The sequence below is a fragment of the Cryptotermes secundus genome, unplaced genomic scaffold (assembly GCF_002891405.2).
Source record: "Cryptotermes secundus unplaced genomic scaffold, Csec_1.0 scaffold2162, whole genome shotgun sequence".
Taxonomy (NCBI): Eukaryota; Metazoa; Arthropoda; class Insecta; order Blattodea; family Kalotermitidae; genus Cryptotermes; species Cryptotermes secundus.
Window position 1 is genome coordinate 19,688 of NW_019745118.1, and position 13,640 is coordinate 33,327.

Genomic DNA, 13,640 nt, shown 5'->3' on the forward strand with positions numbered 1-13,640 from the left:
GGACTTACAGCGACCCACTGCGGATATGCAGATATACTGGGGGACGGCCTTGCAAAATTTGAGGAAGACAAGGGATAGGGTTGCCCGGCGTTATAACATACTGAGAAGGGAGGCGGCGTTTCAGGTGGGAGACCTGGTCTTGGTCCGTCTCCATCCACAGAGCTCCAAGGTGCGGAAAAGGTCCGCTAAGATTGATATGCGATGGTCAGACCCCATGGTTATTTCTAAGTATTTGACTAATGTCACTGTTCAGTTGGCAAATCCAGACACTGGAGTTATCTTACGTAAAGCTCATGTTTCTCAGTTGAAGAAATATTTTGTTCGGGACTAACTTATTAGCCCCAGGTATCACGGTCACGCTGTTAGGTATCGTTTGTATTGTAAGGGGTCCTACCCAAAAGTTTAATACTGGTTTATGGCTTGTGTACTTTATTTTCTTTTTAGGCGTTTCTAGCCGAATCACTTTCTTCCATTTATTCCTTCCCTTGGTTGCCGCCTGCCTCTTCAACATCGAAGCCTGCGACTGGACGCCTCCGTCGTACCCAGGGCCCGGGAAGTCGGAGGGGCTTACTCCTTCATCTACCTGGCAAGAGGAGGATCGCGAGGAGGGGCCTCCCGAGTTATGCACCCCTGCAGACTGTGATGTGCTGTGCCCGGGGGGTGTGTGGTGCCGGTGCTCCGGGAGCGGGGAAGGAGCGTTAGTACGGATTGGACTAGGCCGTGTGCCGTCTCTTACGCCCTAGTGTTCCGCTCCCGTTGAGTTAGGTGCTGTAAGCGGAGGCAAGGACTTGGACTGAATTGTCGTTAGCCGCCTCCGTCGGTTATGTGGAGAGCCCTTCGCGTATCCCCTGTCGACGCTTGCCAGCAGCCGTCCTTGAGTGTCGAGTTTCTTCTGAGTGGGAGGGGGCGATCCTGAGCCGATCTCTTCGGCTCATTGGATGTAGTGCCCTCTCTGAGAGACGGTAGCCGCGGCTCCCACCATTTGTCTTCCTACATCCCTTACTACTTATCCTTATTCCGTGGCGTATCTTACATCATCATCCCCTGTCTTTCCTGATTCGGCTGGGGTACCAGCCCTCTTCTGCCTGGAACGTCGTAGCGAACGGACGTGTCGCTCCGTAACGAAATTCTGTTTAGGCCGGCGCCTTGAAAAGAATTCGTTTGGCAGTAGACTCCAGGCAGGAGGGCCCATCTGCAGGTAATACACATAATGTTGCCATTTCATTGTTGACTCTTGGAAGGACTCTGTGAGCCGAGAGTCGGTATGTTTTGCTTTTCTTTGTTTTGTGTGCCAAGGCTATTTGTTGGAGATGGAATTATGTAGCGTGAGTTTCTTGTAAAAAATGTCTTACACGCCGCCTGTGGCGGAGAAGGGCGTGGTCTGCGAGTTGAGTTAAGAGATCTCGTCCCTGGTTATGCCAAATTACTATTGTGTTTTTTTTGGTACATTTTGCTAATCATTTATTAAAGGTTAATTGATTTTATTGTTTACGTCTGTTGTATTTGTTTGGTGGATGAAATAACACGAGAACACCAGTCCCCCAGCTAGTAGGGTGGGGGCTCAACATCTTCTCCAAGCCATTTTCACGTTGTGTATTCTCTCGTAGGAAGGAACCAGTCTCCCTCAATGTTCCCTGTACATTCTCAAATGTTTCGTGATGTGGATATTTCTGCAGATAGGCACCACAGCAATCCTACCGTTTCCATCGCAGAAACCGTACACAAAATGCGTGTCTGAGTATTCAACACGTGTGTTAAGCATATTGACTACGACGGCGCTGAAACACAGCACAGTCATTCAGAGTGCACAAGCAGAACTTCGTCGAGTTACAGCAGTTCCAGCTCTCTCCGCTGGAGCTTAACTGGATAACCGTATCGAATCCACCTATCCTTTATTAGGCATTATTTTTGCTCGATATAAGTTGGCAGATGTACGACCAGTATGTCACAGAACATCTTCAATTAAAGGAAATTTATTGCTTAAATACATCTAAGAACAGTGGGAACGTTACTTCAACTTTTTTCGCACGATTTCACTTATGATGTTCATTTATTAAACTAAAAATATATACTTTAAAGCCAATCACATGAAATAATCACAACATAGAGCCATATATTACCTGTTAAATTGATACCAAATTCGCAAAGTCGCAAATGATCTACATCAGAGATGTATTGTTCATATTTATTTCGTAAAATGAGTTCTTGAATATTAATTTTCCAATTCAGACTCACGCAAATAGGGGTTATTTTGACAGTCAGTAATCAGAATTTTATTGCCTTTAGAATTTTAGTGTTAATTCCGACAATATTTGACCTTTGGCCAATTTCATGTACGAATGGACGACTTTTCCTTCATTTTGTCAGCACAACATAGTGACGTAGAGAACCATATTATACCAGGATACGGAATAAATCTCCAGATATTCCTTATGACAAGCAACGGCTTTGATCCTGGTATGTCTTCAAATCTTGAGGTAATACAAGTAATCCGGTCTAACTTGTGTTATGGCCATAGTGATATTACATTTCTTAAGCACATGCAGTCACAAACTGCGCAGCATTGGAGGTTGCCCGCCAGCGACCAGCGACCAGAGACTGACCTATGCTGTAACCTTGATATACAAGTACGAGGTATGATCTCTTGCAGACACTGACTCGGTTTAGAGTCCCTGTGAAAAAAAAAACGGTTGATACGAGAGATTTTCTTTTTCAAGTTCATTTTTATCACCATAATCCTGTAAGATTCAGTGACCCATGAAATATAACTTTGCACTCTTTATCAGCATTACACACATTTAAAATGCAGAGTAATGATGACCATAATGAAATTACCCTCTAAATTTATGCAAATTGACGGTAGATGTAACTATCCACGTTACCGGCTCCATGCTCTGTTAAGATTTGTATGGTGGACTATGGAGAAGAGTGTCTCGCCATATTCCCTACATGTTCAATCCTAGTGACATACGGAGGAACTGGCGTTACTGCGCCACAATCTGATGTGATTTGTAGTTCCTGCCTTACAGGTTTTAGTGTTCTACCTAAACGTGAGTACCTATCTCACTGAATCATGTTCCTGTCTGTGATGTGAGCTGCAATGAAGCTAAAATTGACAAGACTAGAGAGTTTGACCCAGGTTCAGGTCTCGTTACACAAATTTTTATATTTATCCTTCTTACTGTTAGCATGGACGTAGCCAATTTTCTTCCACGTTCATTTACTGCAGATTAAATCCATCAAAACTTGTTACATAGGTATGTCCCCTATCGCTTTAGTGCCTTCATCCTTATCTGCAGACGGAGGAGATGGCCCCGAGATGAAGAGGGAAATTTATATCAAATTGAATACAGATCCTCTGAAATCGGACTGGTTTTGGTCCTTATTCTCACGAGTATTGGATGAGACTAATCACTCCTCGCTCTAAAAACAGGAAATGTTACGGAAATTTACTTACAGAGGGCTATGACTTGAATAGAGATATCAGAGGTGGAATCTTTTAAAAATGGTGGCCGACTTTTATTTCACGGAGTTAGTTTAATTAATTATTAAAAATCAATTTCCTCTGCAGTTTAACTGCATAAAACAATGTACACATTTGTTTCTATGACCTCTGCCCTTATTAATCCAGATCCAAGATATAATTTTAAGAATAACGGAAAGTCTTATAGACTGCATGGGTTTCCTGAGTGTTTCTTCAACATCATTCGTAAATTCTTCTTTGGTTTGATAAAGAACCGAACATACTATGGAAAACTACAAGATATGTCACACTATTTTCTTCGAAAATTTATTACATATTCACAATTCTGAAAACAATTTAAAGGCGTAATACGTATTTGCATTGGTTTCGTATAATTAATCCCTCGAAACTTGACTCCTGCTTGAAATACATGTAAAATATGTACTACTCTCGAACCATACTTTCACAATTTAATATCCTTGACAGCTTTAGTATTCATTCTTCCAGTATTAAATTTCTCATGTATCCGATTCGTGATGAATTGCACGTAAAAACGGACGAATGGTTTTTCACTCTGAGCGTACCCATAAAGAAGTAACGAAACAGTAGCTTACCAATATGTGGGATAAATCTCCAGGTATTCCCTATGATAGGCAACGGCTTTGGTCCTGGCATGTCTTCAAATGGCTTGGCGTAATCCCACTCCTCCGGCCTGGCCTGTGTGGCAACCATAGTGCTGTTGCATCTCTTGAGCGTACGAGCGCTGATATTGGGCAACGCTGCGTTTTGGCTTCTAACGACGAGCGACCTACTCCCACAAACGCCTTGACGTAGCATCCCGCACACAGTGATTATGGTCACGGTTGCTGTGCAATATATATATAGCAGATACAAAAATTATCATGAACGGTATTACAGCACATCTTCTACAGACGTCACTATGTTAGTCGCTCTTTGGCGTATCACCTTCAAACGACATGGTGCGGGATATACTGTTTCGCCACGTTTTTTATGCCATAAAAGTAAAAAATGATCTGACTTAACCCTAATGTGAAACTTTATGTACGCATGTATTTATTGGTCTATCCCATATAGAAAGTCTATATTTGAGTATATGACACCGGATCCCACATATAAATCGTGACATTCGTGCTTCAGTATTTCGTTTTGTTATTGTTCTGCACTGGCATGCCGAAATGTCCTTAATATAAGTGACAGATACAATGTTTACGAAGTGTATTGTGACGAGGGTGTGTACGTCCTTTGTCTGGGTGAAGGAGAGTGCCTCGACACATGGAGGGTAACTGCGAATAAACTGAATAAAAACTTGCATACATCGGCCAAAAAGTATTCCCGAGTATGAGGAAAATTTGAAAATTTAAATGGGTGGTAACAATTCCACGCAGTAAAGACACAGCATGTAATGAAATGTTACATACCAATGACCTCGGAATTCCACAAAGAGAAGGGTGGCAGAATGTTGAGACTTAAGTGAAACTTCGGGTTCCGTAAATTGAGAATTTCTTTTCTAGGCAATCTTCGCAAGCAGGACTATGGTCCACGTTGTTAGTTTAAATACAGAGTGTTGTTGTGTAGACGGGATATTCTTGTATGTTTGTATCTTATGTGAGACAACAGAAGAGGATGAAAACTATTAAACTATTATCGTACGTACATATAGATTTGCATATTATACTGCCCTGCCATTATATTGAATTCATCTTCCGATTTTTGGTGTAGTTTTGAAGAATGGTCTCTTAACTTTTAGGCAATAATATGCATGACAAGTGCTTGAACCTAAGAGGGACAACACAAGTTATCAGTTCTAAGTAAGAGGTTCGTGATATGGTCCCTATACTTGATAAGCAGCGTCTGTCATTCCGAGAGCGGAGATGTCGCTATTCTCTTTACTTCTGTGGGAGAAAAACAACATTTACGACAAGGTCACGTAGACTGTGTACCGTGGAAAAAGAGGAAGTTGGTGGATTGGTGACAAATCTTAAAGCAGGCCTGCCTTTACCGGTTCTCACGGTCTCTTCGCTTGCAGAATTCTTATATTTTCTTCTACCTTGAAGATGGAGGCGATACGTTCCTCCGAAACGTAGGTTAACACCACTTATAGACATTGCCAAATCCCAGAAGACTGCTTTCTTCATGATTATACATTTTTACAACTAGACCAACCTGCAAGGAAGAAATAATACGGACTTCCTTTTTGTATATTTTAACTGTTAAAGTGAGAAGTAGGTAATTGGGTCCAGGATCGTGTCACGTGACGGTGTGTGCATTATTAGCTGTGATTAGTCTCTGGACTATGAAAATAGCAATAATGAATTATGATTTGCATGAGTATTTGATATGGATTTGGAGAACGCCTTTCCCTTTGATATATAGGAGTGACAGACAATTCCTTTAATTCACATGAGCATATTATATATATAAACACTACTTGTTGATATCTACATCTGACCCTATGATAAGTGATAATAGGATTTATTTTAAGAATGTTGCTCACTTTCATGGTTCTTACCAAATATAAACTTCCATGAGAGCGAAATTCGTCTTATGTTTAGAAACAAGTATACTCTCTATCAGTATGTGATAGTTTTTGACGTCGTTTAGATTGGATAAACCTTCGAGCCGTATCTCTAACCCAGGTCAAATTATGTAATTAAAAATTGCTTTCATTTTTTCCAGAGAGATAATACTTTAACCTTGTGGTCTCACCACTAAATTCATCACAAAATAAGTTATGTCCTTATCAGTGTTTCAGCACGTCACAGGAGATGGGTAGGGTTACACTCTGTCGATACAAAGATACTCATGTCCTGAAAATATTACGCTGCACACTAAATTTTTGCACATTTATCTTGTTAAATATTCACTTTTCACAAATTTTTCACCTTTAGATTTTAATATTATTTCTTTATTGCTAGTGGGGTGGGACTAAGTCCCTTGTACTGCGGCCACTTCTGGCCTATTGTGCCAGCCCCAGATGCTAGATTGAGGGTGATTGTGGAGCAGTTGGTGGAGTGAAGATTCGCAGGAGAAACCAAAGTACTCGGAGAAAGCCTACCGCAGCGCCACTTTGGCAACAACAAATCCCACTTGACCAGACCCGGGATCGAATCCGGTCCGCCGCGGTGGAAAGCCAGCGACTAACCGCATGAGCTATGGCGCGACCTAGATTTCAATAAGTCTTATATTCCTTTCCTATATCAGTTCCGTAAAGGCTGCTCATTAATGACAAATGTAATGAAGTTACATCGAGACTGAAACTAAAACACATATGCACTGCTACAATGTTATATGATGTATGTACATGATTCGGCCATAGAAGGCCATTTTCAGGCAACATTTCTGTGAGCAATCCTAATGCACTGCGAACCAATCGAATGTAATTCCTTTTATTACTTTCGTTTCATTTCATTCATATTTTAATATATTAACACTATTATATAGTATAACAACATATGCACATGACAATCGCTGTGCGATATTGAAGTGTTAATCAATTTTATTGGTTGTTGCTTTACAGACGGAACATTTCATAGACTATAAGTGGAACGTCAGTGTATCAGAATGCCTGTATATAATATTAAGTCTATACACTGTTCACTGGCACATGTGATTTGCATTTCTGATCCATTGTTAGATGCCGTTTCAACTCATGTTTGTGTAAGAATAGATATAAAATATAAGAGATGTAAGTGGATATACATGAAGTAAAAGCAACAATTCGCCCATACTCATCAGTTCAATTGTTAATTATACATATCTAATCCCATTTGATTATTTTGAACTGCAGCTGTCACAAGGAGATGCGCTGAGCTGCCATTTCTTCTCTGTTTGTATTCCTATGATGTGTTTTTATCTCTGAATGAACTGGTCTGCTTATTATATCTTCCTGACATAGATGGTTCTAATATATGGAGTGGAATTTTGCATCTCTGTGAACGTAGACGTGAATAAATCAACAGAAATATTTAATTATTCCCTGTCAATCATTTTGAACTTTAGTGGTGAAACAGGTATCCGGAGCAGTTTACTCTCGAACTTCATTTCATGGTTGTACTCAACAATAAAGTTGCGGATAATCTGAAAATAAAATTATAGTGTTAGTCAGTTATGAAAATTAATTTTTGGTTTGTTTGGTAGTATACGTTAGTTATAGTCTAGTTCAAATCTATCACCACAACCGTACACGAATAACAGTCTAGCTCTCAGCACGCAGAACATAAGCATCTAGTTACCATTAGATGAAAATATTTTACATATTTTACGCATCCTATATTCAGTAGTACGCTCTGCACAGAACCGAATATAATCATAATACATAACGATTTCGGACCACCATATATAGTAGGGCACTGTAGTATTCACAGAAACAGAACACAATAATCACACAATACGTAAGCATTGGAGAGAACTTCAGGAATAAGAAGTAATACTCGCAGCTTCATATTATCGACTAATACATACAAGCACATGAAATGTGTTTAACAACAGATGTTTCATAGAGAACCCTAACTTGAATCACATAATGTCAAATTATTTATTATTATATTATATTTAAACTAATTCCTACCCCTGATTTGTTCCTCGATTTCAAGAATTTTATGATATATTATGAATTTGGATAATCTTGTACACTTATTACTACACACGTTATTGGAACTCGGTGAAACTTAAAACTAAAGTTGATATACATAAGTATAATCCTTGAATCTGTCTGATATTATTAAAATAAATTTATCACATTAAATTATGATCAGAAAATAATTGAAATACATTGCGTTTGGTCAAACATTTTTATATCTGACTTCCCATCATCAATGTCTCTTGAAAGCAGTTACAAAGTTAGAATATATATAATATATGAAAGGTGAGCTATATTTAATTGCAGTTTTTCACTCATATGTATCTGAAAAAGGCGCGAAGAGGAAACTTAGCGCAATAAATAAATAAGACATCAAAATGTCACGTTATGGCATGACTATAGACGGGGTTCGGGGCCCCCAGTAGGATAGTTGGTTAAAACACCATGCTACAAGTCGAAAGGTCACAGGTTCGATTACCGATGAGGTCATTAAATTTTTCAATTGACCTAATCTTTCCAGCCGCACTGTCTCTCTGGGGTCGATTCAGCCTCTAACAGAAATAAGTACCAGGAATTGCCTTGGGGGTAAAGAAATTCTGGCTCTTAAAACTGAATTCTCACCGACATCTGTGAGCCAACTGTCAAGAATATATGGGAACCTCGACGTCTCACAACCCTATACGCCTCCACGGCCTGTTACAGGAGTAGCTTGACTTTTCTATGCACTGGTTTTTGATTGGGGATGGTATTTATTGAACACTTCGGCTCCTAACTACAAGTAAGTATTAAGCTCTAACTGTTCTACACACTTTACAAATAGCTATAGGAAACACTATGCCTTCTCAATGTCCTATGTTCTTCGCTAGCCATTGCTTGGTACGGGCCCTAAGCCGTGACCTTTCCCCTTGCTCTGGGCTCCCGAATTGTCCTCAGCCTCTGTTACCAGCTTCTCACAGCATCATCTAACAACCGAACCCCAGCGGTTAATTAACTAACTCACTAAGCTAAAGTAACAAAGATATGTTGCGACCGACGGTCAGTCGGTTAGCCTGTCAGCCTGTCTTGGTGTCCAGCCCCTATCTGGGGCTCAAGGCCAAATTTTATTATTCTCAGAGAGTTACGAGTTTTATGATGTGGGGAGTCCTTTCCCACTAGAGAACGGATCTCCTGTTTACAATTGTTGTTTGGCCTCGCCAGCACAGTCATTCTCGTGTCCGTGTCCCACAGGACTTAATGATCATATTTTACTGTCTCAGATTCGAAACTCCCCAACCTGGAGAGCAAGGTCCACGTATTTACATTCCCGAGGAACAGGGTGGATCGGTTTATTGATCGGTGCACTGACTGCAACAAGCCAAAGTCAAAGTTACTTGACGACTGACGATTTACCCTCAATCGGTTTGTCTTCGCGCCAAGCCCCATGAGGAACACGACCTAAGATTCTTTTTGTAACTGAGCCATTGCTGTCATGGTCCTTATGTAACATCCTCTCTGAGGATATAACAAAATGCCCCTCCTTATACCATTCGACCCGGACCGCCGAGGAAAGAAGCGTTCCTCTGCTGGTCTATATGCTACAGTATATACTGTGACGTATAGACTACTGCTAGGTAGAGGCTCGAATAACACCTTCCCGGGCAGGAAGATTCTTGTTCAGCAGCCCGTTGCTAGGTAAACACGTTCCAACGAATACGCAACAAAAGAGGACATCCGTTGATAGGCAATTGAAGTTTTTTCTGTTCTGTGATCATACCCGAGACTATATAGCCTGAAACCCAGGCCGAAGAGAGAGATGGAGAGTAGTGAATCAGTGTAGTATGGTCAAGGAGTTGAGGATATCCAGTCGAAGACAGTGATTTTTTTAAACGCTGTAACAATTTGTATGAAGGTACAGTGAATTCGATCATCAAATCCTGAACCCGCTTGATCAGACACGTAAAATATTAACACGGGACAGAATGTATGTTATGATTTAATTATTCGTCCAATAATACAGACTAAAAGAGAATTTGTAACAGAATAATCAAACATATCTCTTTCTAATGCAGTCTACACTAAATCAGTACTTTCTTTCGTTTCACGTGTGGAAAGATATTCCTTTTAATTATTTTGAATTATATTACACTTCAGTCAATTCAGGACACATTTCAGAAGACCACTGTTGATTTTTTATTTTCGAAGGTTGTTAATACACGTATATAGCGAAGCAGTTCTTTACTTATGTAGATAAGTGTACGAATCGCATACATCTTCCCTTTTCTTTAAAATTAATGTTTCATTCAATTGTCCAACATTTCGTTCTATATATTTTTATATCTGGTATATAGTTAACGAGCCCGTCACGGTAGCCGAGCGGTCTAAGGCATATACTGTTTTCGTTCGCTTGGAAACCTGGGTCGTGAGTTCGAATCCCTCTCAAGGCATGGATGTTTAGTTTGTGTGTGTGTGTGTGTGCGTTTTTTTGTGTACAGGTAGAGGCTTTGGAACGAGCTGATCACCCGCCCAAGGAGGCCACCCGAATGTGTAAGATGTAGAAAAACCAAAGTGAACGGAGAAGTTCATGGAGGTAGGCCTACGTCTACTGGGGCTGTAGTGCCAAGGAAAAAGAATAGAGTTAACGATCTGTGTAACAGAAGTCAACGTTCACATTTCGAGTCGTTTAGATTACGGTTTTGTCGGATGTAACGACATATAGGTTGGTCCATATGTACCGACGTTGCGGAGAAACCTAATTTATGACTTTCAAAGATAGGAAACTGCCACATGAACCAGGATACACTAATTTTAATATCTGCTGCCCTGCTAACACATCACGTCTTGCTCTATTACTGCCGACACCCTTAGTCTGGTGCTAATTTGTAATTAAGAATTACAGTGGAACCTCGCTTAACGAGCATAATCTGTTCCAGAATCTTACTCGTAATGCGAAACACTCGTTAAGCGAAACAATTTTTTCCATATAAATTAATGTTAAATACGATAATGCGTTCCATGCTGAAAAAAATACTCAGATAATTTTATTTATAAGTATTTATTCTAAGAAAATTATATATACATTGTTAAGGAGCGTGAATCATCTTCAACTTTTCTTCTATGCGGAATGAACCAACCTGGAATGCGAATTCGATTTGCAAAAAACAAAAAAGGAATCGAAGTAATTAGTTTATTATTTATGATACATATCTAATTCTTTTTTTACTAGAAAGCTGTCTAGAAACATTTGTTTTTGCCGATGCTTCAAAATTTGGTGAAAATGCGACACAGCATTTTCGTTAAATAAATTTGTAGCGCGCATAGCCACTGCCTTATTAGGGTGATGCTTCTCAATGTACATTGCAACAGTTTCTCATGCTTTCAGCGTTTCTCTTATTGCGCCAGAAGATTGTTGCTTTGATGTCACCTCCTCCTCCTCCGCCTCCTCCTCCTCTGACAAACTCTTCTCACAACTTCTTGCTGTGAAACACAATGCAACTCCAATTCGTGCAAATATTTTATGTAGATCGATTGTATGTGCGCGCTAGATCAGCCACGCTCACACATCGTTCTCGCTTTTCAATTATTTTACGTTTCATTTCTACGATTATTTTTATTCTCTTATGACAGTCTTTGCGGATATTTCTTCGGGGACATTTTGCAAGGGGTATTAAACTTTGCACCAAAAAAAATCACAAATAATAATTCTGAACACAAGTTTGGAAAAATGTGTGATCACAAGCGACACTAAGATGCTAGCGGAACGGGTGCTAAACACAGACTGATGTAGCAAGAGCACAATCCGGGACTTCCCCTCTCGTCACTCGTTATGCGAAACGCCGCTCGTTAAGCGAGTTATTTGTCTTGCTCGTTATGCGAATTACTCGTTGTGAGAGGTGCCCGTTAAGCGAGGTTCCACTGTATTTTCTTACAAACAGTTATTCCCATCTTCTAGAGAGTACATAGCCACCTGACTACTTCTATTGAGGTCCTTTTTTAAATTAAGGAAAACGGAAGATGAATTTATTCGTCTTTCATGAACTCATATCTTTAATAAGCTAGTAAAAGATCCCGGTACAGGTCTCAAACCTGACACAGATTAATCCATTCTGGATCCTCAAACAGTGTATTTTTTGATCCGTATCAATAGTAGGCCATGTAATGCCATCATTCTAGTGTCTCCCAAATTGATTCTACTTTTCTGTTTTCTATCATTACATGGAAAACCGATCTCGCTCATATGAGACCATGTCCTCGCCTCTTCTCCTCTATTTCGTGGTAAGAACAATATTTCGTAGAGTTATAATCCCGTTATTAATAAATCGATTTCAGCTTTCGTCTTACCTTTTCTCTGTTAATTCCGGATATGCTGCTTGGGAAATTTAGAAGCGCCTTCAAAATCTATTCTTCTCCTAGAGCGAAAACTCGTATTTCGTATTCATAGAGCAGTAGAAAAGATATACTGAAGATACTGGACAACTGCGCATGTCAACATACCTTCGTCACTAATGTTTCTATCTCCAGCTCAGCGAATCTGCGGCCTAAGCACATTCTTGGTCCGAACCCGAAAGGCATTGTCACGAAAGGGTGCGTTCTCTTGCTGTGCTCCGGTTCAGTCTTCAGCCACCGCTCTGGGATGAATTTCGCCGCTTCTGGGCAATACTGCTCCAAGTTACTCAGCATTAGGAAGGGCATGATGACGGTGGTCTGCAAGAGCAGATGGTCGTATTTGTAAATAAGTTTTGTATAGTCAGATATACATACTATGGACATCACTGGGAAAGCTGGCTGAGGAAAAAAATCTTCTTGTATTCTAGACGTGTCTGATGCGAAACTCGAAAGGAACTGAGTCCTTCCAAGCAAACACCTGAATCGTATTACAAAATAAGCCACGATTACATAATTTCCGATTAATTGTTCGGCTTTATATAGTCTTTCAATGGTATGCATTCTGGCCTACACACGGATTCATTAAATGAGCATCAGTACATAAATGACTGTAATTATTCGATTTTCACCAAATTTGCTATGATGATCATCCTATTAAAATTTTTATCCGCCCAGTGACGTCTGTTTATCACCTTCTTCTTGTTAATAACACCAATATGACGACTATGGAGAATTTTCCAATTGTTAGTAGAACTTTGTCTTTGGCAGAGTATTTTCTGTACTTTATGTGACTGAAATATATCTCGATTGATTTACACGTGTATACAGAATGTCCGGATGAAAGGTATCCAAAATAGAAAATTCATATTCTGAAACTAATTTTCATACAAGTATACGGTTTACTTCATCAGAATGTAAAATTCTGAAAGTTATTTTCCGTGCCCGGCTTGCACGAATGCGCCAGCTGATGACTTTCGGCAAGCTCAGAAACAATGTTGACACCACAGGAACAGGTTCAATGCGTGCTGTGGCTAGAAGAGTTGCAATCTTTTACGGCTGTCCAGCATCGTTTTGGAACGCAATATGGACGTCGGCCTCCTACACGGAAAACCATTCGGTTCTGGGACAACAAACTGAGGACTACAGGTAGTCTGTTGCGTGTAAAATCCCCTGGAAAGATACGGACCTCTGAAGAAAATGTCAATCGCATTAGAG

The 13,640-nt window shown here is 40.1% G+C and overlaps 2 protein-coding genes across 3 annotated transcripts in view; both read right to left on the reverse strand.

Annotated features, from left to right (window-relative positions):
- Nucleotides 1–4,310, reverse strand: part of LOC111875060 (probable cytochrome P450 301a1, mitochondrial) — a 23,306-nt gene extending 18,996 nt beyond the window's left edge. Inside the window, exon 1 of the mRNA XM_023871100.2 lies at nt 4,078–4,310. Within this exon, the coding sequence (XP_023726868.1) occupies nt 4,078–4,300 (223 nt within the window). The 5' untranslated portion in view covers nt 4,301–4,310. The remainder of the gene's footprint in view (nt 1–4,077) is intronic.
- Nucleotides 4,311–6,962: 2,652 nt separating this feature from the next.
- Nucleotides 6,963–13,640, reverse strand: part of LOC111875058 (probable cytochrome P450 301a1, mitochondrial) — a 33,761-nt gene continuing 27,083 nt past the window's right edge. For both annotated transcript variants that reach the window (XM_023871097.2, XM_023871099.2), the window contains exons 10-11: nt 12,534–12,743; nt 6,963–7,561 (exon numbers count right to left, since the gene is read on the reverse strand). In XM_023871097.2, coding sequence (XP_023726865.1) covers nt 7,454–7,561; nt 12,534–12,743 — 318 coding nt within the window. In that variant the 3' untranslated portion in view covers nt 6,963–7,453. The remainder of the gene's footprint in view (nt 7,562–12,533; nt 12,744–13,640) is intronic.